This window comes from Oncorhynchus kisutch, linkage group LG15 (genome assembly GCF_002021735.2).
Source record: "Oncorhynchus kisutch isolate 150728-3 linkage group LG15, Okis_V2, whole genome shotgun sequence".
Classification (NCBI taxonomy): Eukaryota; Metazoa; Chordata; class Actinopteri; order Salmoniformes; family Salmonidae; genus Oncorhynchus; species Oncorhynchus kisutch.
This window is the reverse complement of record NC_034188.2, coordinates 17,546,837-17,563,040: the sequence shown is the minus strand read 5'-3', so window position 1 is coordinate 17,563,040 and position 16,204 is coordinate 17,546,837. Positions and strand designations below refer to the sequence as shown.

At 44.1% G+C, this 16,204-nt stretch overlaps 1 protein-coding gene and 1 pseudogene across 1 annotated transcript; both read left to right on the top strand.

The window, feature by feature from the left end:
* Positions 1-2,882: 2,882 nt before the first annotated feature.
* Positions 2,883-5,236, top strand: LOC109879800 (multifunctional methyltransferase subunit TRM112-like protein). Its single transcript, XM_020471966.2, has 3 exons — positions 2,883-3,721; positions 3,876-3,968; positions 4,563-5,236. The coding sequence occupies exons 1-3, from the start codon at positions 3,560-3,562 to the stop codon at positions 4,662-4,664; spliced, it is 357 nt and encodes a 118-aa protein (XP_020327555.1). The 5' UTR covers positions 2,883-3,559; the 3' UTR covers positions 4,665-5,236.
* Positions 5,237-5,728: 492 nt separating this feature from the next.
* LOC109879824 (transforming growth factor beta-2 proprotein-like) lies at positions 5,729-16,187 on the top strand (annotated as a pseudogene).
* Positions 16,188-16,204: the final 17 nt, after the last annotated feature.

Here is a 16,204-nt window from a genome sequence, read left to right as displayed (position 1 = left end):
TGTGTAGAGGGTCAAGATGGGGGTGGGGGGGGGGGGAAGAGGGATTGTGGTAAAACATTTAACATAATTTTTTGTTCAATATGTTTAAATAGTGTGTGTGAGTGTGTGTGTGTAATGCATGTTTGTGGGTTAGTGGTTTCTTGTGAGGGTGACCCGTGGGTTGTATTGGTCACAGGTCTGTAATGACCATTTACCTGTATGGGGCCTCCAGCTGTGCCACCAGAGACTCTGGGTTCGCGCCCAGGCTCTCTCGTAACCGGCCGCGACCGGGAGGTCCGTGGGGCGACACAATTGACCTAGCGTCGTCCGGGTTAGGGAGGGTTTGGCCGGTGGGGATATCCTTGTCTCATCGCGCACCAGGGACTCCTGTGGCGGGCCGGGGGCAGTGCGCGCTAACCAAGGTTGCGCGGTGCGTGCTGTGTTAAGAAGCAGTGCGGCTTGGTTGTGTATCGGAGGACGCATGACTTTCAACCTTCGTCTCTCCCGAGCCCGTACGGGAGTTGTAGCGATGAGACAAGATAGTAGCTACTAAACAATTGGATACCACGAAACTGGGGAGAAAAAGGGGTCAAATTCACACACAAAAAATAGAAAAAAAGAATGACCTGTATAATACCAAGACGATGAGTACAGAAACATATATACAAAAAAATTAAACAATGTATAAAAAAAAACGTAACATTTCGGTTTTTGTGATTTTTGGAGGGGACAGTTTACAAAATAGTTTGTACTGCTAGGAAGATGTTTTAGGATTATTGATGTTTGGGGGAAACTATTCACATCGACATTTGCGATCCACATGTAAATCCACACGCATTGTTATTAGTTTGCACAGTAGAGAATCATAGATATTGTAGATAAATACATATAAATACAAATACATGACAAAGTTAGTTCTCTCACTTTCCCCCTCAGAAAGCAGATTCGTCAAAAGTGTTTCACAGGGATGCTGGCCCATGATGTTGACTCCCAATGATTCCCACAGTTGTCGAATTGGCTGGATGTTTTAATTGTCTCAAGACTTTAAAATCACTTTAACCTGTCTCCTCCCCTTCATCTACACCGATTTAAAGTGGATTTAACAAGTGTCATCAATAAGGGATCATAGCTTTCTTCTGGTCAGTTTATCATAGAAAGAGCTAGTGCTCTTTTATGCTTTTTTAAAAATCTGTTTTTTGCGGATCCCAGGCAATGGGGTTGAGAGTGAGGTGGAAATTGTAGACATCCACAGGTCTGGTTCATCATTGGAAGCAATTTCCAAACGCCTGAAGGTACCACGTTCATCTGTACAAACAATTGTACGCAAGTATAAACACAATGGGACCAAGCAGCCATCATACCATTCAGGAAGGACACGCGTTCAGTCTCCCAGAGATGAACGTACTTTGGTGGGAAAAGTGCAAATCAATCCCACAACAACCGCAAAGGACCGTGTGGAGATGCTGGAGGAAACAGGTACAAAAATATCTATATCCACAGTAAAACAAGTCCTATATCGACATAACCTGAAAGGCCGCTCAGCAAGGAAGAAGCCACTGCTCCAAAACTGCCATAAAAAAGACAGACTACAGTTTGCAACTGCACATGGGGACAAAGATGGTACTTTTTGGAGAAATGTCCTCTGGTCTGATGAAACAAAAATAGAACTGTTTGGCCATAATGACCATTTATGTTTGGAGGAGAAAGAGGGAGGCTTGCAAGCCAAACAACACCATCCCAACCATGAAGCATGGGGGTGGCAGCATCATGTTTTGGGTGTACTTTGCTGCAGGAGGGACTGGTGCACTTCACAAAATAAATGGCATCATGAGGAAGGAAATTTATGTGGATATATTGAAGCAACATCTCAAGACATCAGTCAGGAAGTTAAAGCTTGGTCACAAATGGGTCTTCCAAATGGACAATGACCCTAAGCATACTTCCAAAGTTGTGGCAAATTGGCTTAAGGACAACAAAGTCAAGCTATTGGAGTGGCCATCACAAAGCCCTGACCTCAATCCCATAGAAGATTTGTGGGCAGAAAAAGCGTGTGTGAGCAAGGATGTCTACACACCAGCTCTGTCAGGAGGAAGGGGCCAAAATTCACTCAAATTATTGTGGGAAGCTTGTGGAAGGCTACCTGAAACATTTGACCCAAGTTAAACAACTTAAAGTCAATGCTACCAAATACTAATTGAGTGTATGTAAACTTCTGACCCACTGGGAATGTGATTAAAGAAATAAAAGCTGAAATAAATAATTGTCTCTACTATTATTCTGACATTTCACATTCTTAAAATAAGGTGGTGATCCTAACTGACCTAATACAGGTATTTTTTACTTGGATTAAATGTCAGGAATTGTGAAAAACTGAGTTTAAATGTATTTGGCTAAGGTGTATGTAAACTTCTGACTTCAACTGTACATGTAGGCAGAGTTATTAAAGTGACTATGCATAGATAATAACAGAGAGTGGCAGCAGTGTAGATGGGGGGTCAATGCAAATAGTCTGGGGTGGCCATTTGATTAACTGTTCAGGCTTGGGGGTAGATCCTGTTTAGAAGCCTCTTGGACCTAGACTTGGCGCTCCGGTACCGCTTGCCGTGCGGCAGCAGAGAGAACAGTCTATCACTAGGGTGGCTGGAGTCTTTGACAATTTTTAGGGCCTTCCTCTGACCGGTGATGTACTGGGCCGTACGTACTACCCTCTGTAGTGTCGTGCGGTCAGAGGCCGAGCTGTTGCCATACCAGGCAGTGATGATCTGAGGATCCATGCCAAATCTTTTCAGTCTCCTGAGGGGGAATAGGTTTTGTTGTGCCCTCTTCATGACTGTCTTGATGTGCTTGGACCATATTAGTTTGTTGGTGATGTGGACGCCAAGGAACTTGACGCTCTCAAACTGCTCCACTACAGCCCCGTCGATGAGAATGTGGGCTTGCTCGGTGCTCTTTTTCCTGTAGTCCACAAGGGGGCAATGTTCTGGTCTAGAAGCACAGTTTCGACTGCTCCTACAGTTTTGCTTCAGTACTGCAGTTTATCTGACACGGCCCAGAAAGACAATGTTCATACATTGCCACATAGAGAAGTGAGATTTGAACATTTCAAATAAAACATTGTGCTCAAAACATCCATTGAATAATTCCAATAATTGTCGCTTGTGCTGATTTTGTTTTCTCCATCACTTCCAGCCGAAGATACTAACATTTTATATTCATCAAACATCTGCCATGTTTTAAGATGACGTGATGTCATCACTACTCACGATGCTCCCTGCACACTGAGTGCTATTGAGCGTGTAATGTTGGTCCGTATAAACCGGATATAGATGTTCAATTAATCGGCGTATGCAAACATGAGTAGATCACCTTTTAAACAATGGTCAGACATCTTTGATGCAATCTCTAGTTATTATTATACCTCAGCGGTGACAGCATAGGCAGTGCCATTGAGGCTATCTCCATTGTAAAGTAGTCTATTTTATTCTTCACTATTGGATGATTCCTCCTGATGACCCAGTTGGACATGACTACAACAGGAGGGATTAGCCAATGAAAGTCCCACCCAGTTGACTTCATTAAAATGTTGGATGCCCTCAATTGTTTTGTCTATGCTAAGACGGCCTTTTGGCCACTAGAGGCATCTATCATTCTCTATGGTCCCTTCCTGTTTTGTTCCGTTTGCTCTGTTTACTACCGTTTGGTTCTTAAACTGAGTCATTTAAAGCTACTGTATCCAACAGAGGTAGAATAGTTAACTAGTCTTGCAGCTATTCTTTGGTCTAACTAATACAGATAAGTTTGACCTAAATTCTAAGTCTTTATTCTTGTTCTAGTGATTGTGGTTGTATGGCAATATTACTGTCTTATACTAATTCCTAACTTTGGTCTTTCTCCAGCTGGGTCTTCTCCAGGGCTCACCTGCAGAACTGGTCACAGACTATGAGAAGAATGAAGACTTCCTGTGTAAAATACACAGGGTTTTGCTGGACGTGAGGTTCACCATAAATAATAACCTGATATTGGTCTTCATTACTTGAGTCATAGTTATATCAACTCCTATTTTGGTGAATCGGCTGCACACTGCTTTTATTACAAGGGGAATATGAGGACATCTAGTGGTCAGGTTAGGTAGAGTCCCAGTCACATTCTCTCTGGCTGTTTCAGTCTGCTTGATAAATTGTAGGTTGTGTGATTGTAGGTTTCCATTCTTTTCCTATGTAAACACAGTGTATTGTGTAACCTGTAACCCTATTGTCACTAGGGCTGTGACAATACCAGTATCGCAAGATGTTTTCCATGGCAAAAATAAAAACATGAAGCAGACCAAACTCTTTGGTCCTTTAAAAACCTGCTGTATGTAAAATAGTGTGTGCTATAGCTTGGAAATAAATACATGTGACTCTAGATGACGACATAATGATGTTTGTTTCCAACATTAGGGCTGTTTTCCTAAAGAAGTTAAATCTGCTTTGTGTTTTGTTTCCTTGCCATGATACTAACGAGTATCTTCCTGGCCCTAATTGGCACACACACACAGAGTAACCACAGGTGATCTGAAGTGTATCTGTCTCTCTTCTGTCCAGGTGAAGGTGCTGGAGGGCTGTCTGCAGTGCCCAGAGTCTGGCCGTGAGTTCCCCATCTCCCGGGGGGTCCCCAACATGCTGCTGAATGAGGATGAGGCATAGAGGAGAGTGGTTGGGGGGGTTGGTTACCCCCAACATGCTGCTGAATGAGGATGAGGCATAGAGGAGAGTGGTAGGGGGGGGGTTACCCCCAACATGGGTTCTTAGATGTACAGAGAGAAATACACCACTTATCCATACGGTAACCCCCCATTCGCCCATCTCCACCATCTCACACCAACCATTCATTGTATGGGACTGCTGGCATTAGAAGTGAGGGGGAAAAATGGAATCCTGTTTAAGACTGTATAGGAAGAAATATATGTTGAAGTGGTTATATAGTACATGTGGCAATGGAATGTGAATACACCGCTGCCCCCAAAAAACCACAGAACGGATCTGAATGCTTCTATGTTGTCCAATATCTGGGAGATGATTTTGTTTAATTTATTCATTTAATACAAAGTATAATTTATTGGTTTCCTTGACACCCTAAAATACTTTCCCTTGTAATTAAGTTACACAGATAAATAAATCCAGGTTCAGACCTACAATACAGTTAAACATGCATACCGGTAGTATATCCACTCATGAATGAAAGGTAATGTCAAATTGTGATAAATCACCAAACCATGTCCTTGAGTTTGTTGTCGCAGGTCAGGAGAACTGCTGAGCGCTAGATGACGTGGCAATCCATGACTATATTTTGGACTGAGGGAAACAGAAAAAGCTCCAGCCAGGGATAAGTTGTTTTAGAGGAAGTATTTTTCTACCCACGCATTGCAATACCACAACTAACCACTAGGCCCCTTTGATCCATTCACCCCCAGGTCAGACAGTCAGAAGCACTGGCTGTTGCCAAGCAACCCTAGATCCACATAGGAAAAATGAGCTCTGAGCGGCTATGGAGGGGCACACTGTCTGAAGCTTTGGGGCACAGCATTAACGTTCATGTTGAAACAACAAAGTGGTCCCAATCTTCCTATGCAGTGTTATCATTTTCAGAAACCTTGCCAGGAGAGAAAAAAACCTGTCCGCCCGCCACAAGCTTTTGGGCTGACTGCGTCTCATTCTCCCTCTCTCTCTCCCTCCATCCCTCTCTCTCTCTTTTTATCTCTCTGCCCCCCCCCCCCCCCCCCCCCTATTTTTCGCTTGTACCTATCCCTTCTACTTACTGAAATTACAGCCTTGGAGCCGAAACTATAATAACAGCATAATGGGATGAGGAAACTGCAATAAAAGCCTCTGCTGGCAGATGAACAATCCCAGGCTTCTGAACTGTAATTAACAATGAAACTGTCAAGAAGAGGGAGAGAGAAAGACCGAGACATGGTGGGACTGGATAACTGGGCTACTCATTTCTTATAACTGAATGAAAACATTTCAGTAAGTTCTAGGAGTGGGACAAGTGGGTTACATTTATGTAGGACACACACTTAGGAGACATGTCACAGTTATAGAAATAACTAAAGGGAAGACAAATGAGACCATGTCAGTCAAATATGACAAGCCAAGGAATTAGCAACCTCCATCTATCACTTTTTTGCTTTTCAATAGCGACTGGGTATGGTTTAATATGTTTGAACAGGATACTTACCTGAGGATAGAAGGGAGGCCTGTGCAAACATTTTTGTGGTGGGGAAATTCTCCAGAAATATGTATTCGTGTGTGTTTACGTGTGTGTACTGAATTTATGAGGGAGATGTCCAATAACACACACCCATCAATGTGGTGGCACACCACCCACTAGCTCTCACATGCCACCTCTCTCTCACACACACACACATTGCATTGCACAGTGAAGTTACTGTCCCACAGCTCTGGATAATATTTTTCTTGCCAAGGAATGAAAGAATGGCATCAGACCTTTTTGCTATAGTGGACGTTTTTCCCTCTGATACCCATATAAAAATAATCAAAAGGATGATTCATTTTCTAAGGATGGGATTGTACCAAAGCTTACCTTTAAATATATTATAGAGTTTCACTGTTCTGGAGGAGTTGTCTATCGGTGTCCAAATACCTCTTTCATAGAGGATTTTATTATATTAGAACTTTTATGTAGTGTGAGAATTTGAGTAGCCAACCATGCTGCTTGGTTTACATCTCAACATCTTCTCAAAACTGTATCAGGAATCTCTATAGCATTACATTCTTAGACTTTTGAAGGAACACGTATGGACAGTCATTATTTTCTATATGCTCAGAAATGGCTCTCGGGGAAAATGATCAAATAAACACTTTTGAAATAATTGTAACCAACTTTATGCTAATACGCCATAGGCTGAGTCCTCTATTCTAGCTGTGTTTGTTTTATACTATTATTTTTACAAACGTTGGACATTTTCTTTAAAAGTGTATTTCTGGGGGTTGATAGACAGTCGCCAGGATAGCAGAGTAACAGGTCCTCATTGCGTATTGAACTGCACCGGACACTACACAGACTAAAAGATTCCTAAAGATGTCATATGGAGCCGAGTGAACCCCTTCATCCATCTAACCACCGGACTGTGTGGTTTACCCACCTCGCCCTGCTGCTGCTCCGGCTGGCGGTGTACACCGAGGGGCTCTCCACCTGCAAGTCTTTCAGCCTGGATGATCAGAAACCCAAGCGCATCGAGGCCGTCCGCGGCCAGATCCTCAGCAAGCTCCGCTACCAGAGCCCACCCGAGCCCACAGTCCGAGGCCGTACCCGCCGAGGTGATGCTACTCTACAACAGCACCAAAGAGCTGTTGAAGGAGCGTGCGCGTCAGTCCGATTCCGCGTGCGACCGAGAGAGCAGCGAGGAGGATTATTATGCAAAAGAGGTTCAGCGCATAGACATGCTTAAGCAGCGCACGGACACAAGTGAGTGGAGTCTTAATCAATATCAACATAATTGAATGGCATTTTTATACTTTACTGTTATGCATGCGTTAAGGTCTCCAACTACCTGGCCAAATTGTCAGATACCTCTATTACTGTCGTAACTGTGTGTTTGTCACATTATTTAGTATATGTTGCCATTTTATTGATACACCTCTCCACTTTTGTCGATGCAGTGAACCCTCCCGTCCCCAGCCCGTATTACAGACTGGTGGGGTTCGATGTGAGTGGTGTGGACAGGAACTCCAGCACCCTGGTCAAAGCTGAGTTCAGAATCTACAGGACACCAAACCCCCAGACCCGCACCTCAGAGCAGAGAGTAGAGATCTATCAGGTACAGGATCAGTTGGGTGTATTCATGGGAGCCAAAGGAAGCCAGGCTTCCCCAAAGTATTTGACAAAGGAAAAAATTATTACATGTATATTTTGTCTCTGTTTCATAAATGTCCTTCAATTTGCAAGAGGCTGAATGTTTCTCATCGGACAAAGCATTTGATGCTGTCTGGTCCAAAGGAGTATGACATTGTTTCCGCTACTAGCATTGAATGCAAGGGAATCCAGCTAGCATTTGATCTCCCTTGATAAAAAATATTAAATGATAACCAATCAGCGTTGAGCTAAGCTGTGAATGCTCATGGCGTGTCAAGGGAATCAGATTTGGATTCAGACCAATAAAATTAGAAGCTAAACATCATTATTGACAGAAAAAAAATTGAATTGTTGTATCTCTTTGTGTTGTTCGGCCCTTTCCTAAACTAGCCACCTATGGATATATGGATTTGGACTTGTGGTTTATATTTAATTATCTGTACTGGCCTACTACACCGGCTCTGACGCTCATCGGATGTGGCAGGGCTTGCAAACTATTACAGATTACAAAGAGAAACCCAGCCTCGAGCTACCCAGTGACGCAAGCCTACCAGACGAGCTAAATGCCTTCTATGCTCGGTTCGAGGCAAGCAACACTAAACCATGCATGGGAGAACCACCTGTTCCGGACGACTGTGATCAAGCTCTCTGTATCCGATGTAAGACCTTAAACAGATCAACATTCACAAGGCCATAGGGCCAGACGTGTACTCAGAGCATGCGCTGACCAACTGGCATGTGTCTTCACTGACATTTTCAACCTCACCCTGACCGAATCTGTCATACTTACAAGTTTCAAGCAGACCACCAAAGTCCCTGTGCCCAAGAACGCCAAGGCGGTGTCAGAGGAAAGCCCAAAAAATTGTCAAAGACTCCAGTCACCCAAGTCATAGACTGTTCGTTCTGCTACCGCATGGCAAGTGGTACCGGAGCGCAAAGTCTAGGACCAAACTGCTCTTTAACAGCTTCTACCCCCAAGCCATAAGACTAGTTGTTCAGCAATCAAATGGCCACCCGGCCACAATCTACATTGACCCCCCCCCCCCACCCCCCATTGCTGCTACTCCCTGTTTATTATCTATGCATAAACACTCCACTGCAGCATTGAAGGTCCCCAAGAACACAGTGGCCTCCATCATTCTTAAATGGAAGAAGTTTGGAATCACCATGACTCTTCCTAGAACTGGCCGGCCGGCCAAACTGAGCAATCGGGGGGGGGGGGGAGGCCTTGGTCAGAACCAAATGGTCACTCTGACAGAGCTTCTTTGTGGAGATTAACCTTCCAGAAGGACAACCATCTCTGTTTATGGTAGAGTGGTCAGGTGGAAGCCACTCCTCAGTAAAAGGCACATGACAGCCCACTTGGAGTTTGCCAAAAGGCCCCTAAAGAATCTCAGTCCATGAGAAACAAGATTCTCTGGTCTGATGAAACCAAGATTGAACTCTTTGGCCTGAATGCCAAGCGGTTGTGGTAGAATCGTGCTGTGGGGATGTTTTTCAGCAGCAAGGACTGGGAGACTAGTCAGGAGAGGGAAAGATGAATGGAGAAAAGTATAGAGAGATCCTTGATGAAAACCTGATCCAGAGCACTCTGGACCTCCGACTGGTGCGAAGGTCCACCTTCCAACAGGACAACGACCCTAAGTACACAGCCAAGACAATGCAGGAGTGGCTTCGGGACAAGTTTCTGAATGTCCTTGAGTGGCCCAGCCAGAGCCCAGGTCTGAATACTTATGTAAATGTGATATTTCGTTTTTTTATTTGTAATAAATGTGCAACATTTTCTAAACTGTTTTTACTTCCTCATTATGGGTTATTGTGTGTAGATGAGGGGGGGGGGAATGATTTCAATACATTTTGGAATAAGGTTGTAACCTAACAAAATGTGGAAAAAGTCAAGGGGTCTGAATAGTTTCCGAATTCACTGTATATATCACGGTTTCAACGCATATGAAGCAAATAGAGCAAACAACGCAATTGTCAGAACATATAGGTTGTAATATGGCCTTTTTCCTGGATTGGCTTCCCCAGTGATTTAACCCACCCACCGATACTGTATGGTATATCATATTACACTATTACATTGCCTGTGCCAGGTATTACAATATTACTTTCCTGTACAAAGGGTTACAACAACATCATATACTTCATGAACCCATGTCAGAATCAATCAATTTGTTGTTACAATAACTCAGAACTTCACTGGTATCACAGTTTGCTGGAGTTGTGAACTGATGCTTCTCTCCGGTTCTCCCTCTGTCTCTGACAGGTGATAAAAGCAGAAGAGGCAACCGGTCCTTCGCAGAGATACATCAACTCCAGAACGGTTCGCCCACGGACCAAGGGGGCGTGGCTCTCGGTGGATGTCACAGACACTGTGACGGACTGGCTGGCTCATAGAGGTAAGTTGACAAGCCCATCACACAGCTCTTTAACCCTTTATTTACTTCACAGCATTTGAGGTGTAAATTGGATGAATGTTTCAGATTTTGCTCTATACATCATTTAGAGGTTAATACTGTATCTGTTTTCTCCTCTCACCGTCTCTCTACCCCTACGCCGTCATCTCATCCTCCATATCACTCTTTCAGAGAGGAACCTGGGTTTGAAGCTGGGTGTTCACTGTCCGTGCTGCACCTTCGTTCCCTCCACCAACAGCATGGTGTTCAATAAGAGCGAGGAGCTGGATGCCGCGTCGCTGGTCTGCTGTTTGTTATGTAACAGACGCATACCTCCTTTTAATTCATGATTGAACTTCTCAACTCACACACAGCTGTCGTGTCTCTGACTATTATAAAATTATGACATGCTATTTTATCAATTCAATTACCTAACTTAATTAATGACGTGATTGAATTAAACCATTAATAAGCTGGGGCACCACGGAAGCCTTCATTTATATATAGCAGTTATCTTCCGAATCCACTCTCTTAAAGATCTGAAGATCTTTAATATCAATAGCAGTCAATTATTAATCGTCACCTCGATCGGTCTCATTCTGATTGTCATAGGTACTTGGTTATCTGCACGAACCCTAGCTAATAAGTTGAATCAGCAATACACAATTTGGCTTTATTTATTTACTAAAATACCTAAATATTCACACAGAATTACAAAAACACATATATACACACACATACACAGGATAGATCACACATCGGTTACTAATCATGTCATCAAAAGCCCCTAGTGGGCTAACCAGATATGACGGCTGGTTACATAAAGGAAGGGGGTTGGGTTTGAATGAAAGAGCGGGAAGACTGAGGGACAAAGGGATTGAGTCTAATCGGACCTTGAGAAGATATGCATTCTAATAACCGCCAGCTTATTAATGGTTTAATTCAATCACGTCATTAATTAAGTTAGGTAATTGAATTGATAAAATAGCATGTCATAATTTTATAATAGTCAGAGACACGACAGCTGTGTGTGAGTTGAGAAGTTCAATCATGAATTAAAAGGAGGTATGCAAGCTGAAATAAATAATTCCCTCTACTATTATTCTGACATTTCACATTCTTAAAATAAAGTGGTGATCCTAACTGACCTAAAATAGGGAATTTTTACTAGGATTAAATGTCAGGTATTGTGATAAACTGAGTTTAAATGTATTTGGCTAAGGTGTATGTAAACTTCTGACTTTAACTGTATATTTACACTGAGCTGCACTTCGATACATGGGTGAAAGATGGAAGACTGGTTAACCCAGCAGTGATTGCCATTGTCCTTTGAAGAATCGTTCTGGTCGTAGTGTTGCAGAGCGGATACATTAAAGTACCCTGTCGTTCTTCTGAGATTAGCTGTCCTTTCCTAGGCCACGTGCGTTTACAGCTGCTGTTGATAACTCCACGTCTAGGAGGCTTCACTTCTTCTTTAGTGAAAAGTCGTTCAAAGTTCATACCAAGTTGCCATAATCAGCTCGCGCTGTATTCTGGCTGGTCAGGTCGGAATTCACCATTCCAGCGTGGTGATCATCACCTCCACGTTAAAATTCACCATTCCAGCGTGGTGATCATCACCTCCACGTTAAAATTCACCATTCCAGCGTGGTGATCATCACCTCCACGTTAAAATTCACCATTCCAGCGTGGTGATCATCACCTCCACGTTAAAATTCACCATTCCAGCGTGGTGATCATCACCTCCACGTTAAAATTCACCATTCCAGCGTGGTGATCACCTCCACGTTAAAATTCACCATTCCAGCGTGGTGATCATCACCTCCACATTAAAATTCACCATTCCAGCGTGGTGATCATCACCTCCACGTTAAAATTCACCCTTTTAAACATTTGGACAGCAGTCCTAACTTTTCTGGAAGTAAATATGCACTGCAAAAAAACTGTCCCTTTCTCTCTCCCTCCTCGACCGCTTTCCCTCCTCCTCTCTCCCCACTTCCGCTCCCTTCCCTGTCCCTCCATGTCCTACTCTGTTCTTCCTCAGGTCTGGATGATGAGCTGCTTCAGCAGCAGTTGCGGAGGCCAGGATCAGGGCTGGCTAAGGGCCAGGTAGATTTTAGTACCAAGACCCCCCACCTTATCCTCACCTTAAGGCCCAGCGACAGGGTCGACAACCCAGGCAAGATGACCCGCAAGAAGAGGGCCACCGCAGACACCCCCACCTGCTCCAGGTAGGGTAAGCACCTCAGATCCAGGTATCAAAAACGTAATGTTATCTACAACCATACAAGATACTTAGAGGTTTCTCTTTATTTTGGTCTTTGATATACAGAATTACTACACATTTGTTCATAACAATATTACAATCATCAATAATGTTGCAATCAATCTATTGGAGGCTTATAGTCCTGAAATGGATAAAGTGCCTGTGTGGATCAGAATGAGAGAGTGTTTTCTCTCCATGTATTCTAACTGTTTTAGGAACTCTGACGTGGACTGCTGTCTGCGATCTCTCTACATCGACTTCCGCCAGGACCTGGACTGGAAGTGGATCCACGAGCCGAAGGGCTACAAGGGCTGCCCATACCTCTGGAGCGCTGACAACCACTAGAACATGGTTAGTTAACCCCCAACCACTACAACATGGTTAGTTAACCCCCAACCACTACAACATGGTTAGTTAACCCCCAACCACTACAACATGGTTAGTTAACCCCCAACCACTACAACATGGTTAGTTAACCCCCAACCACTACAACATGGTTAACTAACCCTCAACCACTACAACATGGTTAGTTAACCCCCAACCACTACAACATGGTTAGTTAACCCCCAACCACTACAACATGGTTAGTTAACCCCCAACCACTACAACATGGTTAGTTAACCCCCAACCACTACAACATGGTTAGTTAACCCCCAACCACTACAACATGGTTAGTTAACCCCCAACCACTACAACATGGTTAGTTAATAGAGCTTATAGCATCATCACAGCATCATTCTGGCTGTATTTTTCAAGATATATATATACACACACACACGTATGTGGAGACCCCTTCAAATGAGTGGTTTCAGCTATTTGAGCCACACCTGTTGCTGACAGATGTATAAAATCGAGCACACAGCCATGCAATCTCCATAGACAAACATTGGCAGTAGAATGGCCCTACTGAAGAGCTCAACGTGGCACCGTCATAGGATGCCAGCTTTCCAACAAGTCAGTTCATCAAATGTTTGCCCTGCTAGAGCTGCCCCGGGCAATTGTAAGTGCTGTTATTGTGAAGTTGAAATGTCTAGGAGCAACAATGACTCACCTGCGAAGTGGTAGGCCACACAAGCTCACAGAACGGGACTGCCAAGTACTGAAGTGCATAAAAACCTCACTACAGAGTTCCAAACTGCCTCTGCAAGCAACGTCAGCACAAGAACTGTTCATCGGCAGCTTCATGAAATGGGTTTCCATGGCCGAGCAGCCGCACACAAGCCTAAGATCACCATGCACAATGCCAAGTGCCGGTTGGAGTGGTGTAAAGCTCGCCGCCATTGGACTCTGGAGCAGTGGAAATGCGTTCTCTGGAGTGTTGAATCACACTTCACCTTCTGGCAGTCCAATTGATGAATCTGGTTTTGGCGGATGACAGGAGTTTTTCATGGTTCGGGCCCCTTAGTTCCAGTGATGGGATATCTTAACGCTACAGCATACAATGGAAAGGAAACCACTGTAATTTGTTTAAGCTATTCCTTTAAGTAGTGTTTTCAGTACTTATCATTGTTTTGTATGTGATATTTCATGTGGTACTTTCTCTTGCCCTCACACACAGATCCTGCCGCTGTTTAACAAGCTGAACCCTGAGGCGTCGGCATCTCCGTGCTGTGTACCTCAGGACCTGGAGCCTCTGACCATCGTTTACTTCATGGGCCGAACGCCCAAGGTAGAGCAGCTCTCCAACATGGTGGTCAAGTCCTGCAGGTGCCGCTGACGCAGGAGCCCAGCGGCGGGCCAGGAGGAGGGACATTGACCAAAACTACAACAAACTACCACTTTTGGTCCTCAAACAAAAAGGACATACTGACCATCTCTAGATAGTCAACCCTTAATTTCACTATGACACATTTTACACAGTCTGGCACAGATTATTTGTTTTCTCACACGGATGAAACTCTGAAAATCGTTGTCAGCAATGGGTCTTTTCCCCACTTTCATAAGGTTGAGAATATTGAATTCCTTAGCTTTCAAAATCTGATAAAGTTTTTCGATTGGAAATATGTATTCTTGTTGCATAAGACTCTGATCTCTACCAAGTTGACTGAAGGGCCCAGTAACTCTGTTACTTAAGATCTGTGCATATATACTGAAGGGAGATGATTTTGATTTGAACTAGATTTCCTTTGGTCTGAAAGAAAGAGAAGCAGAGGGAGAGAAGGGTCTGGGAGGGAGAGGAAGGAGGTGAAGAGAGGCTGAGAGAGGAGGCTGAGAGAAAGAGGAGAGAGGGAAAGCGAAAGGAAAGTAGGGTAGAGTGGGAGGTTGTGTGTCCAGGCAGTAGGGGCCTCCAGCCAGCTCTGCGGTCGAGGGCTGACATCTGCCGCTGTAAACAGGATGAGAAAGATTTCCAGACAGCGACCACTCACGCAAAATTTAAACCCATTTGTGGTGGGAGCAGAGGAGAGAGGGAATAAAACAGAAAGAGGCTTTGAAGGTAGAGACGGGGGCTCATAGAAGGTAGAGACGGGGGCTCATAGAAGGTAGAGACGGGGGCTCATAGAAGGTAGAGACGGGGGCTCATAGAAGGTAGAGACGGGGGCTCATAGAAGGTAGAGACGGGGGCTCATAGAAGGTAGAGACGGGGGCTCATAGAAGGTAGAGACGGGGGGCTCATAGAAGGTAGAGACGGGGGCTCATGGGCTCAATTTGTAACAATCAGGTCTGTCGTAATTGGTCTTTTCACAGCTATAACCACACTTATCTGCCAAGTACATTACGTCTTACTTGATTGCTGTTGCATGTACAATATGTTAGATCGTGTTAACATTGATCCAGTTTTCGAAGTTTGGCCACATTAATCACTTTTGATAAGAGGGCTCAACTCAAAATAAGTCCACCCTGAGGCTCAACTTATATTTGAGCGGTTGACACTGAACCTAGTGAGAAACAGAGTAGGTCGGCTGTCGGGCCACCAAGTCGGTCCGTTTTATGTGCCAAACACAGAAAGGTGATGAAAATAAGATAATGCCTAGAGAGTTGGACATTGAGTTTGAAAAAGTAACCAAACTGGGCTTCCATGAATCCTCTCATCCTCCTCCCCCAGTCCCTCAGCCTTTCTGGGGAAAGGACGTGTGGCCTCTGTAGGGGGAGGAGGACATTAGGGGTGCTGCAGTGAGGTCCCGCTCCCCCCCCAGCATCTGTTAGTCCTTTCCACCTAACCACCCCTTACTATATTCAACCTGGACTTATCCCACATTAACACTCCTCTGGGTGTCTGAGTGTGTGTGTGTCTGACTCAGTGACATTGAGAGCATGTGTAGTGTGTGTGTGCTTTTGTAGTTTGTTTGCGCTGTACACGTACGATCTGACATCCCTTCCACCCCACGTCTCCCCAAGGCCTCTCCATGTATTATGTCATCTCAGGTAGGTTTGATGGGACTTCCCTTTATATTCCGAGAAACAGAATGCCGTCAAAACAAAATGTATGGGTCATTCCACGAATTGAATCCCTTTGATATTTTAAAAAGGCCCAATGCAGCTGCTTTTCTCAATATCAAATCATTTCTGTGTAACAATTACGTACCTTATTGTGATTGTTTCTTTTTGACCATTTTGATTGACAACAAACAGCTTCTTAGCAAAGAGCAAATTTCCTAGCAAGAATTTTGCTAGGACTGTCAGAGTGGTCTGAGTGGGGAGGGGAAAACTAGCCGTTATTGGTAGAAAGGTTTGGAACTTTCTTATTGGTCTATTAACTAATTTA

Coding starts and splice junctions, on each gene's coding strand:
- LOC109879800 (XM_020471966.2), top strand. CDS start 3,560: ATGTTGGATGCCCTCAATTGTTTTGTCTATGCTAAGACGGCCTTTTGG. Junction 3,722..3,875: donor AGCTACTGTATCCAACAGAG/GTAGAATAGTTA, acceptor GTCTTTCTCCAG/CTGGGTCTTCTCCAGGGCTC. Junction 3,969..4,562: donor TACACAGGGTTTTGCTGGAC/GTGAGGTTCACC, acceptor TCTTCTGTCCAG/GTGAAGGTGCTGGAGGGCTG.